This window comes from Rattus norvegicus, chromosome 7 (assembly GCF_036323735.1).
Source record: "Rattus norvegicus strain BN/NHsdMcwi chromosome 7, GRCr8, whole genome shotgun sequence".
Classification (NCBI taxonomy): Eukaryota; Metazoa; Chordata; class Mammalia; order Rodentia; family Muridae; genus Rattus; species Rattus norvegicus.
Genome location: NC_086025.1, coordinates 88726135 through 88742223, shown reverse-complemented (window position 1 = coordinate 88742223; position 16089 = coordinate 88726135). Strand labels below are relative to the sequence as shown.

General features: G+C 41.6%; 1 protein-coding gene across 3 annotated transcripts in view; it reads right to left on the bottom strand.

Moving 5' to 3' along the window:
• Positions 1–16089, bottom strand: part of Col14a1 (collagen type XIV alpha 1 chain) — a 215113-nt gene that overhangs the window by 84716 nt on the left and 114308 nt on the right. For all 3 annotated transcript variants that reach the window (XM_039079204.1, XM_039079205.1, NM_001130548.2), the window contains exons 23-25: positions 15355–15471; positions 6824–6970; positions 2775–2831 (exon numbers count right to left, since the gene is read on the bottom strand). In XM_039079204.1, the coding sequence (XP_038935132.1) occupies positions 2775–2831; positions 6824–6970; positions 15355–15471 (321 nt within the window). The remainder of the gene's footprint in view (positions 1–2774; positions 2832–6823; positions 6971–15354; positions 15472–16089) is intronic.

The following is a 16089-nucleotide window of genomic DNA, read 5'->3' as shown; positions in this document are numbered from 1 at the left end:
TTTCTGGCTATTACTGTGGATCACTGCAATTAACTATGTTGTATGCTGTATGCTGTATGTAATCTCAACCTTTTCATCGTAATTCAGTTTCATACAAATAATCTATGAGATAATTTGTCTTTCTCCTTTCTGAGAAACAACAGCCCAGTTCTTATTGTAGAAGCTTGACTCCTTTTGGTTGCCCATAAGGTAAGGTAAATCACCCTTGAGGGAGGTCACACTCTGGGACAGTGAGGAGCTGCTGAGCTTGCTTTCGTGACTCTCATGCGACTTACATAATTTTACAGATTCACAGTCTGACTCTAAAGCTGAAAAGGATTGCAGTCTTGTCATTATAAACAGGAAAGGAAATCATGCCCTCTCTTTCCACAGAAAGATGAAATAAGACATCACTTCATCTTCAAAACGAAAGAAAATTTTATTTTAAACTTTATTAATGAATCATTTGCTTAGAATAAAAGAAAATTCATCGACATGCATGAAAAAATACATTTAGGATATAAGAGTGTTTTGTTTTCATTTTTTTTCTTAAAGACTTTTTTCTAACTTTAAATACTTGCTTAATAAGTATCCAGGATAACTTTGAAAATAAAATTTTATATACTCTAGGTTTTTAAATAAAAATCCCAGTGCCAGATGTGGGATACCTCTTCCCCCATTGTTGTCCTGGAAATCTCCAAAATAACACAGGCTGTTCCTACTGCTCCTGGCTGCCCACCAGAGCCTGATAGCAGATCCTATTGCTCAAGACAGCACACACCTTGGCCATAGGACATAGAGAAATCATACTTGTACTGCCGGGAAACTTCCTTCCTGTTGGCTAGCTTTCGTGGTACCAAAAGGTGCTATGTAGGCTACATTGGAGGAGTGGCATCAACATTCTAGCCCTGACGTGAGCACTATAAACTAATATTTGTATATACATGTGTTGGTGCATGTGTATGTATATCAATATATATAGAGATCAGAGGTTGATGCCAGATGCTTTCTGCATCACTCTCCACCTACAGGGTGTCTCACTGAATTAGAACTTGAGTTTGCCATTTTTGTTAGCCTGGCTGGGCCACAAGCTCAGATAATCTGCCCAGGGCTACATATATTTTGCCCAACCTTTATGCTGATGCCAGGGTCTGAACTCAAGTACCCCATGCTGCCTGAGAATTTTACCAAACTGAGCCATCTTCATGGCCCAAAGTTATCTTTCCTAAGCAAAGATTTTATTAGGTCATCTTTCCTTTAATTGACCTTCTTGTGGCATCATATTTTTATAGGATAAAGCCTGATCCTTTATGTGGCTGGCATACAATACCCTTCATAACTCTATCTCTACTCTTTACTGTGTGTACCATTAAGGTATTGATTGCTCCCCAAACACATGATGGATTGCTCAAGCATTATACATTTTATTATTTATCTCTTGGCAGTTACTACCAACCACAGCATTCATTGCTCTCATTCCTGAGCTATCATAATCCAATTTCTCTTTTGTAACTCATACCACTGACACAATTATCTGCATTAGTACCTTTTTCTCTTATAATACCAAAAGGAAGCAAAAACCAGCAATCATGCTCTGTTTCAGTATTTGTTGTGTTTTATTAAAAGATAGGAGAAGGAAGGAATATGTTTGGTGGAGGCAAGGTATTGTGTGGGGGAAGAGGTTGCCTCTGTGGGCCCATGCTGAGGCATCCATTGCCCCTGAGGTACCAGCCACAGGACAGTATAATATAGAACAGTTTATTTAGGGCATGAAGAGGGGAGTTGAGGGGAGTTGAGACAGAGAAAGGCAGAGAGAGAGAGAGAGAGAGAGAGAGAGAGAGAGAGAGAGAGGAAGAAGAAGGAAGAAGAGGAGGAAGAGGAGGAAGAGGAGGAGGAGGAAGAGGAGGAAGAGGAGGAGGAGAGACTGGCCATGAGCTCAGAGAGAGGGAGAAGAGTGTAAGAGAGCAAGATCAAAAGGAGGGGGGAAGCTGCCCCTTTTAAAGTGAGTCAGGCACACCTGGCTGGTGCCAGGTAACTCTGAGGCGGAGCCTAGACTAAATGCCAACAGTATTACCCACCCCTAACAGAAGAACCTTGAAAATTAATAGTGTAGTTAATAAATGCACATTAATGGGATGAAAATCAATGACCACCACTCTGCTTGGCAGCATAATTACCTTGGCAGCCCCAGCTGCTGCAGTGAGGATAGAAGCTGGAGAGCCATTTCAGGGTAAACTGGAGACCATTCCCCTTTGCTTTAAAATTATACACAAGCTTTTCATGTACATAAAATGTAACTATTCTTCCTTGGTGAACACTCTCTATTCTGAGATTTTCAGTGAGGTCAATAATAAGCAATTCTGTAGGAAAAACCCACCTGTGTATACAATTTATTATTAAATAATTTTTTAAATTGTCATGGTTTGATAAGCTGTGTATGCATATTAAGGAGAATATTAGGTAAGACAAGAAAATATTTTTATATTGATACATTGGTTTTCTTCTAAAATGTGTATTTTATTTCTTTTTGAAATGATGTGTATTTGTACATGTGAGTCTGCCTGTGTGAGTGGAATCTCGAGGGAGGTCAGAGGCTTCGCATCAATCATCCTGAAGATAGAGCTACAGGGAGTCGTTAGGTGCTAGGAGCCAAACTCAGGTCCTCTGCACCAACAATGTGTGCTCTTCACTGCTGAGCCATCTCTCCAGCATCCACTTTGATTTTCACTAGATGAACAAAGAAACACAACCGAAACCCCAAATCTAGAATCACGCTGTCATTCTTGTTCTCTTACCTTCCTTTGCTGGTGGGATGGTTGGAGGAAAAGTTGGTGGTTCTGTGGGAAGTGATTCTATGTAGGAAAGGGACAAAAACACTCATTAGTGATGTCCTCTATAGGGAACAGAGGGAAGTGATACAGTAAGTCTTATTCTAAATTATCAATGATGTTGATAGCTGCCTTCTTTGAGGATCTAATGACTACTATAAACTAGTCACAGCCTGTGAAAACTGCCTTTCTCCATCCTTTTATGCCACACCAAAGGCTTGAAATGCATTCTGCCCCCATTCAGGCTGCCCAGCAGGAGTCGTCCTAATCACACTGCCAACTACAAAGTGGTTCTGATGTTGATTTAAGGCATGAATCCCAGCCTTCTGGTGAGATGTAGGTTCTGGCTGTTTTCACACAGACAGTGAACCTCATTTCCATTCTGCCTAAGCACTGACCATCAATCTTTGGTCCCTGATACTTCTAACCCTTCCCAGTCTATGTCTCCAAAGATGCCACTTACAAATGAAATATGATTCACTCTCTATTCTGCTCAGTGTGCATCTTGAAAAAAAAAGCCTCTCGTTTCTGAGGACCAAGAATAAAGACGTAGGGACTGGAGTGTGGTCAGATCTTTTGGGCCTGCAGCATTCAGACGACCTGGGGACAGTCAGAGAGAAGACTGATTCTCATGCCAACTCGCACAGCCAAGCACCAAGGAGTGGTAGCACCATTGTCGCCTACAGTTGTAGGTAATGATAAAATAGTATGTTGTTTTTCATTTTTATTGATACCTGACACTGAAGATTTAGGGGAAAAAAACACAGAAAATTTTCATCCTCCCAGCTTAATATTTGGGAAACGCCACCAATGATAACGCCTGTCCACAAAAGGGAACTCCAGCTTCAGGCAGCCGACAGCTGGGAAGTTCAAGCTCTGACAGATGTTTAAAGCGAATTCCTTCATAAGGAGAGATGAATTTTGTGTTCTCTTCTAATCTGGGATCCAGTAAAATTAAATCAGCCTCATGACATGAGTGAGTCAACATGAAAGAATGAGGTAACTGTATGTTACTGATAGAGGGAAAATGTCCGTGAGCTAATTCCTGAGTGACACAAGGCAAGTCATGGGACTCTGCGGCAGGATCCCATCTGTAGGTAAAGTGAAAGGTATTTTTGGAAGGAACCACATTAATAGAGCTTTGTCTTTCCAGAAAGATTGAGGGGAAACACATGATGTGATGCTCCTGTTCAGATACGGACATATGAATCCCTGTTGTTTTAAAAGGTTTTTGTTGTTGCTGTTGTTTGAGGATTCTAAAATTAAAATGGAGAGAGAAAAGAGGAAAAGACAGTCTCTAATCCTAAAACTATGACTGCAAAACTCTGTTTGGATCACTACAAAATGCTTCCAACGCCTGGCGTATGCACTTTAAATGATTTAGGACTACTAGGTCATCTTTACTAGTACACATTTCCTTAAAATATAAGATTAAGACATCCTCAGTTTCATCAATAAACTCAGAATCACACCAAGGGAACGTTTGAGCAAAACATCTAACCAAAGCATCTCTTGGATATGGAGAACACCCATCCTGGGGCCACAGGCTTATGCTCCTTACATGGCATACAGATGGTCCCTATCGTCAACCATATGATGGGCTGTCACATAGCAGATAAACAGTCCTGATCCGTGTTGCTTCAGAAAGTTAAGCTAGAGCCAGTGGTTGGAAGCTACAAGGAGACATATATCTCCCATATCAGGGAAATATTTACATCAAACTAAGAGATCCAATTGGGATCAACCCCAAGTTGCTAGCTAACAGTTGTGAGATTAAGGTTAGGAGATACTAAGGTAAACCAGGGGTCACAAAGTCAGTTGTTTTTAATAGTCAGACAAGTGCTAAGCATGAACAGCGAATTTAGCTTATAAACCTGAGAACCCAGAAATTAAAAGCTTCTGGCAGATTGGCACCAGAAGGGTATGTCTTTGAAAGCTGTCCAAAGACTTTAAAATGTACTTTAAAAATTTTTTTTAAATAAAGGTCCAGAGAAAATGCATGATATTGAGCTGTAGCTCTGAGGCAATTAGCTTTGACTCCCAAGAAGGTAATGGAGAAGACAAAGTATGTGTTTGGTAAAACACAAGTTCAAGAGTTCAACAGATGGTCAAAGGTGTTTTCTTACCATTGGTGGTAAGAAAATAGATAATCAATTTTATGGATAAGCAAAAAAAATCTCGGAGGTGTTGAACCTCCCAAGACCATGATAGCTGAAAGTGGCCTCACAGAGATCCAATAAAACATGCTTGACTCTAGGACTTGTATACTGCCAAAGACCTGTTAACTTCACACATTATATGATGCACATCCACAAGACATAATTTCAGTCTACCAGGAAAGAAACGGGCACCTGGTACATTCCATGGCTTCGGTAAATTTCAAAGGCATGCTAATTAAAACATGGCAGGTACAGGGGGCTGTCTGCTATTTATTTTTGTTCATATAAAATGTCTAGGAAAAGATAATGCAAAAGAAAGGGCATGACTTGAGGTTACATAACAGTGGAAAGGTGACAGAGTAAGGTTAAGGTTTCTTTGGGATGATGGAAATGCTTTAAGACGGTATGATAGTGATGCTTGTATGTCTCTTCAAATGTACTCAAAATAACTGAGTTGCCCACTTAAAATGGCTCTTAGATTTTATGATGTATAATTATATGTCAAAAACACATGTGTAAAATGTCAAATATATTTATTGTGAAATAAAGGCTCTACATTAAAATTTTAGATGATTCAACTTCTTATCGTTTAATTAATTATTTTTGGAAGCATCTCGCTATGTAGCACTGGCCAACCTGGAGGTCACAGAGATCCTCCTGCCTCTGCCTCCTGAGTGCTGCAATTAAAGACGAGCTATAACACACGAGCTCATCCAGTTTGTTAAGGGAATTTGCTGACTGTGGTTGCTTTCTCCATGGTCCTGGAGGCTAGACGATCTGTACAGGGTGATAGTTCTTTCTATGTGCCATGCAAAACCAGAAGGAGATCCCATCATCTACCACCTGTTCATATGCTCATATTCAAGAATTTGAATTCTATTAAAAAGCTACTGTAAGACCTGGAGGGACCAGGGACTCCACAAGAACACCAGCAGAGTCAACTAACCTGTATATACTTTGGGTTTCTCAGAGACTACACCACCAACCAAAGACTGTACAACGACTAGACCCAGCCCTACACAAACTCATATGTAGCCGATGTGAAGCTTGGACTTCGTGCAGGCGCCCCAACAACTGCAACGGGGGCTTACCCTGACTTTGTTGCCTGCCTATGAATCCTGTACCCCTGACTGAACTGCCTGGTCTGCCCTCAGAGGGGAGGGTGTGCCTAGTGCTGCAGTGACTTGAGGCACCAGGGTGGGTTGGTACCCAGAAGGGACCTCCCACTTCTGAGAGGTAAAAAGGAGGGATGGGTGGGGGGAGGAGTCATTTAAGGTGGAAACTGAAAGGAGAGGGACTGAAATCGGGATGTAAAGTGAATAAATAAATTAATTAATGGGGAAAAAAACTACTCTAAGAGGCTGACACCCTCAGCTCCTTGGAACATATAAAAGGTGTTTTGTTTTCATTTTCTACTTTGCTTTTCCATTCCATGCATCAGATCTGGGGCCAGCTCGAAAAACATCTTAAGGGAGGCAATTTCTCCAGGGTCAGCCAGTTGGAACATGTTGGCTCTGAGCCCACTCTCACTGATGCGATAAGATGGCATTGTCCTCAAACTCGATTTCACACACCACATACCATGAATGCATTTGGATCACAATGTAAATCATTGTTTTCAGCCCTTTGCCATCAGATGGACTTGTGGCAACGTATAGAGAATGGAAAGGAAAACACTCTGATGGCAATAGCTGGGCATTGTGAGGAATTTGGGGGTGGATAAAAGAGAAAATGTGCATCGCTCACACTCATAGCTGTCGAGAGCTCTTATTTTTCTAAGCAGCGTGAAGCCGTAGATCCAAACCGATACACTATTTGCTGATTTCTAGGGGGATCAGGAGAAGACGCTTGACTTACGTGTTTTCTGCATGATGCTCACGCTCGGTCCCTCTATCTCCTGGAGCTTTGTATAAACGCTGATTTTATATTCTGAGTCAGGCTGAAGTCCATAGAAGCAATGCCTGTTTACTCCTCCTCCCACGGTGGATTCTTGTGCTTGTGTGTCTACATTAAAAGCAAAACAAAACGTATATGAGACAAAAACAAACACAGCATTTCGTCAATTATTGACTTCAAAATGCATAATAGGAATAGCATATGTCACACGACCATTTACTTTATTTGCAGCATTGTATCTCCAGGTAAAATTTTTTGTATATTTACTGAACATCTGTTAAAAATTACATTTAATATGGACAAAAGTAAGGCTTATTATTTTAAAATCACCAAGTCAAGTCTTTATTGAAAGAAGAACTATGACCACACAATATTATGTGCACGTGTCTTAACTCATCTGTTGCACTCAACTCTCATTTACTAGGCTTGATTCACCAGAACATAGTCACGTGATCACAAACTTACATAAACAGAATGGTCTTTAACTGCATACAATTTAAGACCATTCAACAGGGTTCCCTTCTGGACGCTGGTCTAAGTCACTGCAATTAGAATTTATTCTCAAAGCAGCAGGCACGCAAGCGTGGGGCATTCCCAGGACAAGGAGGGGGTCTCCAGAGTGCCCTGCTTCTTGTCTGTCGCTCCTGATTTTTTTTAATTAATATTTTAGGTTAGCAAACAAAATGATGGGTTTCCTTACAGCACTTTCATGCATGTGTCATTACTATGTCATCCCCATCCCTTACTGTCCTTCCCCATCCTCCTCCTTGTGGCCCCCTTCATCTCCTCAAATAAAGTCCTTTGGCTTTCAAGTCACATAAGTTCCCTCCCTCTCTCCATTTGCTCCTTGTCCTCTCTGAAGACCTCTTCCCCTCTCATTACCCCTGCACACATCTCAAGCTTAGTTTGGCCTTGAACTCGTTGTGCAGCTTTGTTTTTTGTGTTTTGTTTTTCTTTTTTTTTTAATTTCCGATCCTTCTGCCTCCATCGTCGGAGTAGGAGAAGGGATAGGAGATGTGTGAGACCACACCCAGTTTTATGGGGCACTAGGGACTGAACCTTGGGCCTTTTGCAGAATGGGGGAGCATTCGATCCCTGAGCATCATCCCCATGTCCAGGCTTGATTGATCTGACAGCTGCTATGCTTTTGTCATAAAGGAGACAGAGGAAACTTAGTATGCGTTTCCTAAACCTTCCTGAATACACTATGAAAACCCCATTGTGTTCTTTGAACAGGGCATGGTGCTGAAGTGGATTAAGGCCACAGAGACAGGAGTACTGGTTCCCAGTCACTGGTAACCAGGTACTTTGAACCCCCTCAGGGAGTTGTGTCATACATCACCACACCTTCTGTCTTCCCCATGCCCGAGGCACAAAGAACGTCACAGGAGTAACCGTTGGTCCCCGTCTCTTCTCTACACCCACAGTAAAATTGCTATACCCCTTTGGAAGAATCACTGCTGGCCCTGGTGTCTGCAGCCAGAGCAAGTGGGTGAATCACATTCACCATTCGGTGACAGCCTACTTTATTCCAGGTCTCTGTGTTTTCTGCTTCATGATAACCACCACAGCAGCAGCCAAAAAGTTAATGAATGCTTATCATGTGCCAAGAGCTATCATACGGATTTTTACAAATACTAATCCATTCTATTCTTATATCAGTTATGATTATCCTCACTTTAAAGACTAGAAACAGGAGGCCAGAAACATTCACAAGTTACTACAGTCCCAAGCTCAGCCACAAACTGAAAATTGAATTCAAACTCTAAGCTCAGGTTTCAAATGGCATCACTTCCTGTACACCACTACATCATAAACTGGTGTAAAGACGTCATTCTTCAAAATGAAACATTCTGAGAGTTCTGGTGTGCTCACTAGCTAAAGGCCAGGTAAGAGGTCCTCATAAGTCAGGGCTGGGACTTTGGGGGGGGGGCGTTAATTACAGAAAAGTTTCAGAATTAGTCATAATATTTATTTCTTGGCATAATAGATATCTGGCAAGAAGGAGGAATTGTGATTACTACAAAAAGAGCAAACATCGAAATTTCCCTCTAGGGGCCAGCAACATGGCTCAGTGGATAAAGGTGTTTTCTGCCAAGTCCCAGGGCTTGAGTGTGATCCTTGGAACCCACACGACAGAAGAAGAACAGAACCAGCTCCCACAAACAGTCCTCCACAGGTGATGTGACACATGGGTGCCTCCCCTCCCCTACCACTAAATATACAAGTAAAACGTGACTTTAAAAACTTCTCTTGGGAGTAGTTCTAGATTCCATCCCTTAAATGGGGGAACATGCTTTTTTTCTAGATTTTTTTTAACTTTCATGTATATATCTGTGTGTTTCTGTGTGACATTATGTCATGTGTGTGCACACTTGAAGAGGCCAGAAGATATTGGATCCCTAAGAGCTGAAATTACAAGAGGTTGTGAGCCACCCAACAGGAGTGCTGGAAACTCAGCTATTCCACAAGTTCTCCGCGAGAGCAGCAAGTGCTCTAAACTCCTGAGCCATTTCTCGGACTCGGATTGCATGTGATTTGTCAAAGCCTTATAACTGCTTATTGCTAGGAATTTAGAAACTGCTGTCAAAGGCGACATGGATTCATACATTATATATACATTGTATATGTTTAGCAGTTAATAGGAACTACCTATTTCTCTAAAAAAATCACTTCAGAAATTTGCTTTAAAAACAGCACATGCGGGGTTGGGGATTTAGCTCAGTGGTAGAGCGCTTGCCTAGGAAGCGCAAGGCCCTGGGTTCGGTCCCCAGCTCCGGAAAAAAAAAAAGAACCAAAAAAAACAAACAAACAAACAAACAACAACAAAAAAAAAAACCAAAAAATGAATATCCTAGTAAGAGCACCAGTGGAAGGGGAAGCCCTGGGTCCTGCTAAGACTGAACCCCCAGTGAACTAGACTATGGGGGGAGGGCGGCAATGGGGGGAGGGTTGGGAGGGGAACACCCATAAGGAAGGGGAGGGGGGAGGGGAATGTTTGCCCGGAAACCGGGAAAGGGAATAACACTCGAAATGTATATAAGAAATACTCAAGTTAATAAAAAAAAAATTAAAAACAACAATGCCAACCAAAAAAAAAAAAAAAAACCAGCACATGCAAAATATAAAAACAGATGAATTGACTATTAAGTGAACACAACACAGAACTTTGGCCATTTTGAAAGCATGATGTCCAGACAAACTTTGATCTTATATTTCAATCTGTATCAATACTTATATATCATAATAAACATTATTTTAATTTTGGCTATGGCACAATCTTGACCTTAAAATTAAAGTCATTTGATAAATGACGTTTGAAACTAATTTCCATATATTGTGAATATTAAAGACTTTTATAAGTGAACTTTATAAGTAATATTTATTAATAAATTTGCACTGGGTATTGTCAGGGTTTCTCTAGCATGTTTGAGGCCTGGGGTTTATTCTCAGAATCACAACAAAGAAAATCAAATATACCTGTTCTCAACAGCACACTGTCTATCTTAGTTACTTCTCATACATCATATGTAATAATCAAGTGGAAGCATTGGTGCTGGGCCAGCAAAATGGCTCGGCTGGTAAAGATGCTTGCTCTGCATGCCTGTTGACCTGAGTTTGATCCCTAGAGCTCTCTTAAACATAGAAGGAGAGCACCAACTCCACAAAGCTGTGCTATGGCCTCCACATGGCCTCCCCCTGTGGTAATAACATGAATTTAAAAATGCCTACTGTTTTGTAAGATTATATATTACTGTGAATGCTTAGTAAACTATTTTTAATATCCAAATTCACTCTGTGCTTCCAAGACTCAGAAACCCCCTAGAATGGTTTCTTTCTGATGCCCAAGTATCCCTTGCAACTGGAAGTCTCTGTAAGCTACCAATAAGACAAATATTTTCTGAGTCTTATGCATAGAGTATGAAGATCTGTAACCACAAAAGCTTTCCAGAGATTCCCTCAGGGAATCATCTCTAGAAATGTTCTATTTCTGCCATTTCCTATTTTCCGTGGTTATCTGTGCACTTCTTAAGGACCCTTGAAAATAGGATATTAATGGGCTTTACTGCAAATAATAATAAAAAATCCCCAAATCCTTGGAAATTGGAGTGGGCATATTAAAATTAATGGCAAATACTATTAGTTTGATTTCCAACAGTAACAAAGGGGGACTCCGTGAGTGAAGGAGTGGACATGCTGCTTTTGGCATGTGTCTCAAGTCTAATGGCTTTGCCTCAAAGGAAAACAAAATTGATCAGATGATGACTAACCCTTTTATTCTCTCTGCTCAAGGTAGAACGTTAATTCGGTTTATTTTCTTAGGACAGAGTAAAATGATCTGCTTTTTATGTATTTATTTCTAAAAAGCAAGGTAACCTACATTCTGAATTGTTATTACATCAATAAAGGCATCCCCATCTTGGCTCCCAAAATGGTGCCTTGTACAGCTGCTGAGAGCCACTTGCAGAGGCTACTCAGTGTCAGGAGAAGAGTGCTTTGAGAATTTTAGGACATGAATACTTTCTCTCCCCAGATTTCTCAAATATCTGCTCCCAGTCACAATGCCTTTACATCAGACAGTCTGATTCTGAAATAGGTTGCACATAGCATTTCTTTCTAGTCTTGGTCTTTGGTAAAGTCGGTGTTCCAGTAGACTGTAATCCTCTAGCTCTTACAACAGATACTACCGTACAATCAAATCTCACACCTAAAGGAGGGGGAAGGGCATATACCCTCTGAACTCTTTCCTAAGTAGTCTACAAGATTTCACCACACAAATTAACAAGGAGACACAGTGTCTGGGCCTTTATGACAGAAACTCAAAGAGAAATGCTGTATCTAACCTTAGCTGCCATGACACTTAAAAACAGATGGGCAGGTGAGGATAGAGAGGGAGAGGGAGAGGGAGAGGGAGAGGGAGAGGGAGAGGGAGAGGGAGAGGGAGAGGGAGAGGGAGAGGGAGAGGGAGAGGGAGAGGGAGAGGGAGAGGGAGAGGGAGGTTAGCAAGATCAACTAAAAGTCTCTCACTTTGATTTATGCCAGAACTAACCAAAGCCTGAATTGAGTTTGGCAAATGGCTAACTGGCAAGTTTTAGTTCAATCTTTCCCCATATGGTCCTTGTCCTTCTAGTGATCTTTTCCCTTCTCTTAGCCATAAAAATGTTCTAATATTTACATGAGCAGATGTCTTGTCTTTGCCAGTCTTGAATTCTATCCTTTTTTCCTTTGGATCCAACCTTCCCCTTCTTGGTACTTATAATCTGGACAGCATTAAATACCACCCTGCTGCTCCTGGCCACTGCCACCAGACACGGTCAGGGAAATTAACTGGGTCCAACCAGTCTGTTTATTTCATTCCTGTGCACTCAATGATAGATTTAGAAGCATGTGATCAAACCAGCCAGCATGACTCAGTTTCTGGACTTCTGTTGGAAATATTGAGAAAGAAATTCCTCTTTTCACCATCTCTATGGAGCCAGAAACAAGGGGGCTGTTGCTCGGGATCTGGCTGGAGCCTCATCACAGAGCCAAACTGAGTGTGAAAAGCAGAGTGGGAAAAGGGAGCAAGACTCCATCTCAAGGACTCTGTTCAAACACCAGGATCCAGCGGTGCCTGATGTTGGGCATCATTTAAGCCTCCCAATGTATAAGCCAGTAATTAATCCTTTTGCTCAACTCCCTTTATTCATGTTTTCATAAATATAATAAATAAGTTTAAATGGTGCAGCCTAGATAGTTTGCTTATAAATGTGTAGGTAATTGTCATGGTTAATATTTTCAAGCGATGTAATTTTTGGAGAAACTGAAGCGCAGAGAAGAAAGATGATGAGAATCTGAGGTTACAGCAGGGACATCTCCACTAACTTCACCTCAGAATAAAGGTTTATATGATCAGACCTTGGGGAATATATTTACTCACTCAACAACAGAAATTTGACTGAGGCATGCAGCAGTAAGTTAACCTACCATGTAACTTTTCTCTAATACAAGGAGGAATCAAGACCCATTTACCCCAGATAGCTCCTTTGGCTGGAGGGGAGAGAGAGAGAGAGAGAGAGAGAGAGAGAGAGAGAGAGAGAGAGAGAGAGAGAGAGAGAGAGAGAGAACTGCAGAGGCAGTATACGTAGCCAGAGAAATAATGACACATGGTCAAAACTTGGGTCTCATCCTCCCAATGGGATGATGGGCATTTTATCACCAGTCCTTAACAGGTGAATCAGAGAAGCAATCACATTTCTCTGTATGATGAAGGGGCCCCACCCCACTCTTCCTTCTCTCAAGAAGAAACACAAGGCTTTGTACTGAATTCTATCAGTTAAAATACCAGAAATGTCCCAGGGACCTGGAATATGAAAGCCTCCCAGGACTCAAGGAGGGTGGCCTTAGCTGAAATGCCCAACACTAGAAAGATGGAGCCTCAAGAGACCATCTTCACTAGAAAGACAAGGCCTGTGGAGGGATGGGGTCACCAGCCCACCTTCAAAAACTTTGACCCAAAATTGTTCCTGTCTAAAAGCAATACAGGGACAAAAATGGAGCAGAGACGGAAGGAAAGGCCACCCAGTGAGTGGCCCAACTTGGGATCCATACAATGGGTAGGCACTAAACTCTGACACCATCACTGATGCTATGTTGTACTTGCAAGACAGGAGACTAGCATGGCTCTGAGAGGCTCTACCAGCAGCTGACTGACAGAAATGCACATCCATTGGACTGAGGTTGGGGACCCCAATGGAAAAGTTAGGGGAAGGACTAAAGCTGCTAAAGGGGGATGGCAACCCAATAAGAAGCCCAACAGTGTCAACGAACCTGGACCCCTGGGAGCTTCCAGAGACTAAGGCACGACTCAAAGAGCACACATGGGTGGCCTGTGCCACCCCCCACCCCCGTGCTCATACGTAGCAGAGGACCGCCTTGTGTGGCCTCAGTAGGAGAGGATGTCCCTAATCCTGTAAAGACTCGATGCCCCAGGGAAGGGCGATGCCCAGACGGGGTGTAGGTGAGTAGGTGTCGGGAAGGACCCTATCAGAGGCAAAGGGGAGGGAGAGGGGATGAAGAACTCTGAGAGAGGGGACTGGGAGTCGGGCAACATATGGAATGTGAATAAATAAAATAATTAATTTTTAAAAGCACCAAAAAAATGAAATTAAATATCAGAAATGCTTTCCCTACAGCTACTCCCACATCTTCCTGACCAAACTCTCTCTTCAGCAGCTCTAGATAAGACTCTCTTGCAGATAAATACCATGTCAGGTGAGAGACAACAGAGCTAACTCAGCTGCTGAACCCCTCAGCTACAAACACTGACCGAAAGTAAACGAAACGAGGCTTCTGTCCATTCTTTTCAAGACTATAGTGGTTCAGTTTGAACGGTCTCTTCCAGCTTGAAAGTAATTCTGAGGGAGTGTGAGAGACACATTTTGGTTCATTCTGTAGCCAACGAAAGTCTCAGGTGAGAAAGAACTCGCTGTGATTTGGGACTACAGACCTACAGTTATACACCAATCATATCTTCCTTTAAACAACCTCAATGCTTCTCTGCAAATGCATTGTGCTAAAAATCTTGAATAAGAATAGCTCTAAATAGTAGTAGTTCCAGTGATCACACTGACTTTCATACGTATTATTGTCAACCCAAATGGTTAAATATTTTTCCAAAATAGAGTAACTATCTACAGAAACTTATTCTTTCTTCATAGGTTCTCAAAATATATATATAAGGATCAAATTATTGTGGGACATTTTGGGAGTATGAGTATTAAGCTTAGTATCTTTAAGCTTAACAAATGCCAGTAAATATTAACCCTTCTATATTAAATATGATCATAGAGAGATATGAACTTTAATTCAATTATGTAGTTGTTCCTCTACTCATAGTAAGCATATCTTTCATCTCCTTTGGCTTAAACAGCCATAACTCAGATTTCACACATCCATAGAATATATATCTTTTTAAAATGTTTTTCTTGTCTCCACCAATAATTCTATTTTGAACTCCTATATATGTCAGACCAAACCCCTACAGAGATGGATACACGATGCTTCCTCCTGAATGAGAATGTGTTCACAACTTATCACCAGGGCAAAGAAACACTCAGAAAAACATGCTATTTGCAGCTGGTCACCATGGAGTGGCCAGCACGGTGCTAGCACCATGCAATTTGAATGCATGCTAGTCTGGTTATGTGGCTCCTGAGACCAACAGCAGATTGCATTGTTTGGGAGCTTGCTGGGTGCAAAGCATTGATGGATAAGCTTCTACATGCATTCTCTCAGCATATACCTCACAGAACCCTGAAAATCAATGCCTTGGTTACATCTGCTAACAGGTGAGGAGAGGTCACACGTTAAGTTCAGCAGGTCTGATGTCACATGCTGAATCTCTGATCCCAGAACTTGAAGCTTGCAGACAAGGGCTCTAGGCTAATGTGACTTTCCACAGTGATTTACATAAAAGCAGGCATGCAAGTGCTGCACAAAATTGTACTTACCCTGAAGGGATTCTAGAACTATCCTGTAGGCTGTGGCATGGCGATGGATTTGCCACCGAGCACACAAGCTTGTCATTTCAACCTGATTGGCTTGGAGATCTGTCACACCCAAGAACACTGTAACAAAAACAGAAACAAAACCATGTCACTCTGCAAACAATGTCACAAACTGTACCCAGTTCAGAAAAGTAATTTCTGTTAACATTTTCATTCAGAGCAGAAATGGGAAACGTACCAACTCACAGGAAGCTGAGGAAAAGAAGATAAGTTCTTTATAATTTAAATCAATCTGTGCAAAACAAGACCCAGGAAGCAGACTGTCTCATTTTTGCAAGTGGAAAGGACACACGTATTCACAGGGAAAGGTAAGATGCGGTGAGTAACAAGGGAATAGGTGATATGTAAGCGTCTTCGTTATGTGCCTTCACCTGTTCCACAGTGACTGTGCAATACAAAGTAACACAGTATGGACTACAGGAGAATGACAACAGCCATGACGTAATCAAAGGGAAGAACAGGGTAGACATAGGCATGTCACACAAACAAGAGTGGCTTCACAAAGACTGGTCTCATAGCACTGTGTGAAAGGTTTTGTGGCATTTGCCCTTTTGTGTCAGGCTATCGACTCAAGGTCTTCTAGGTCTTTTGTTGCAAAAGGCAGGATTCATTATTTTAGATGGCAATAGATACCCATTATGATCTCATAAAATTAGAGAAAAGCATTAGCTACCAGAA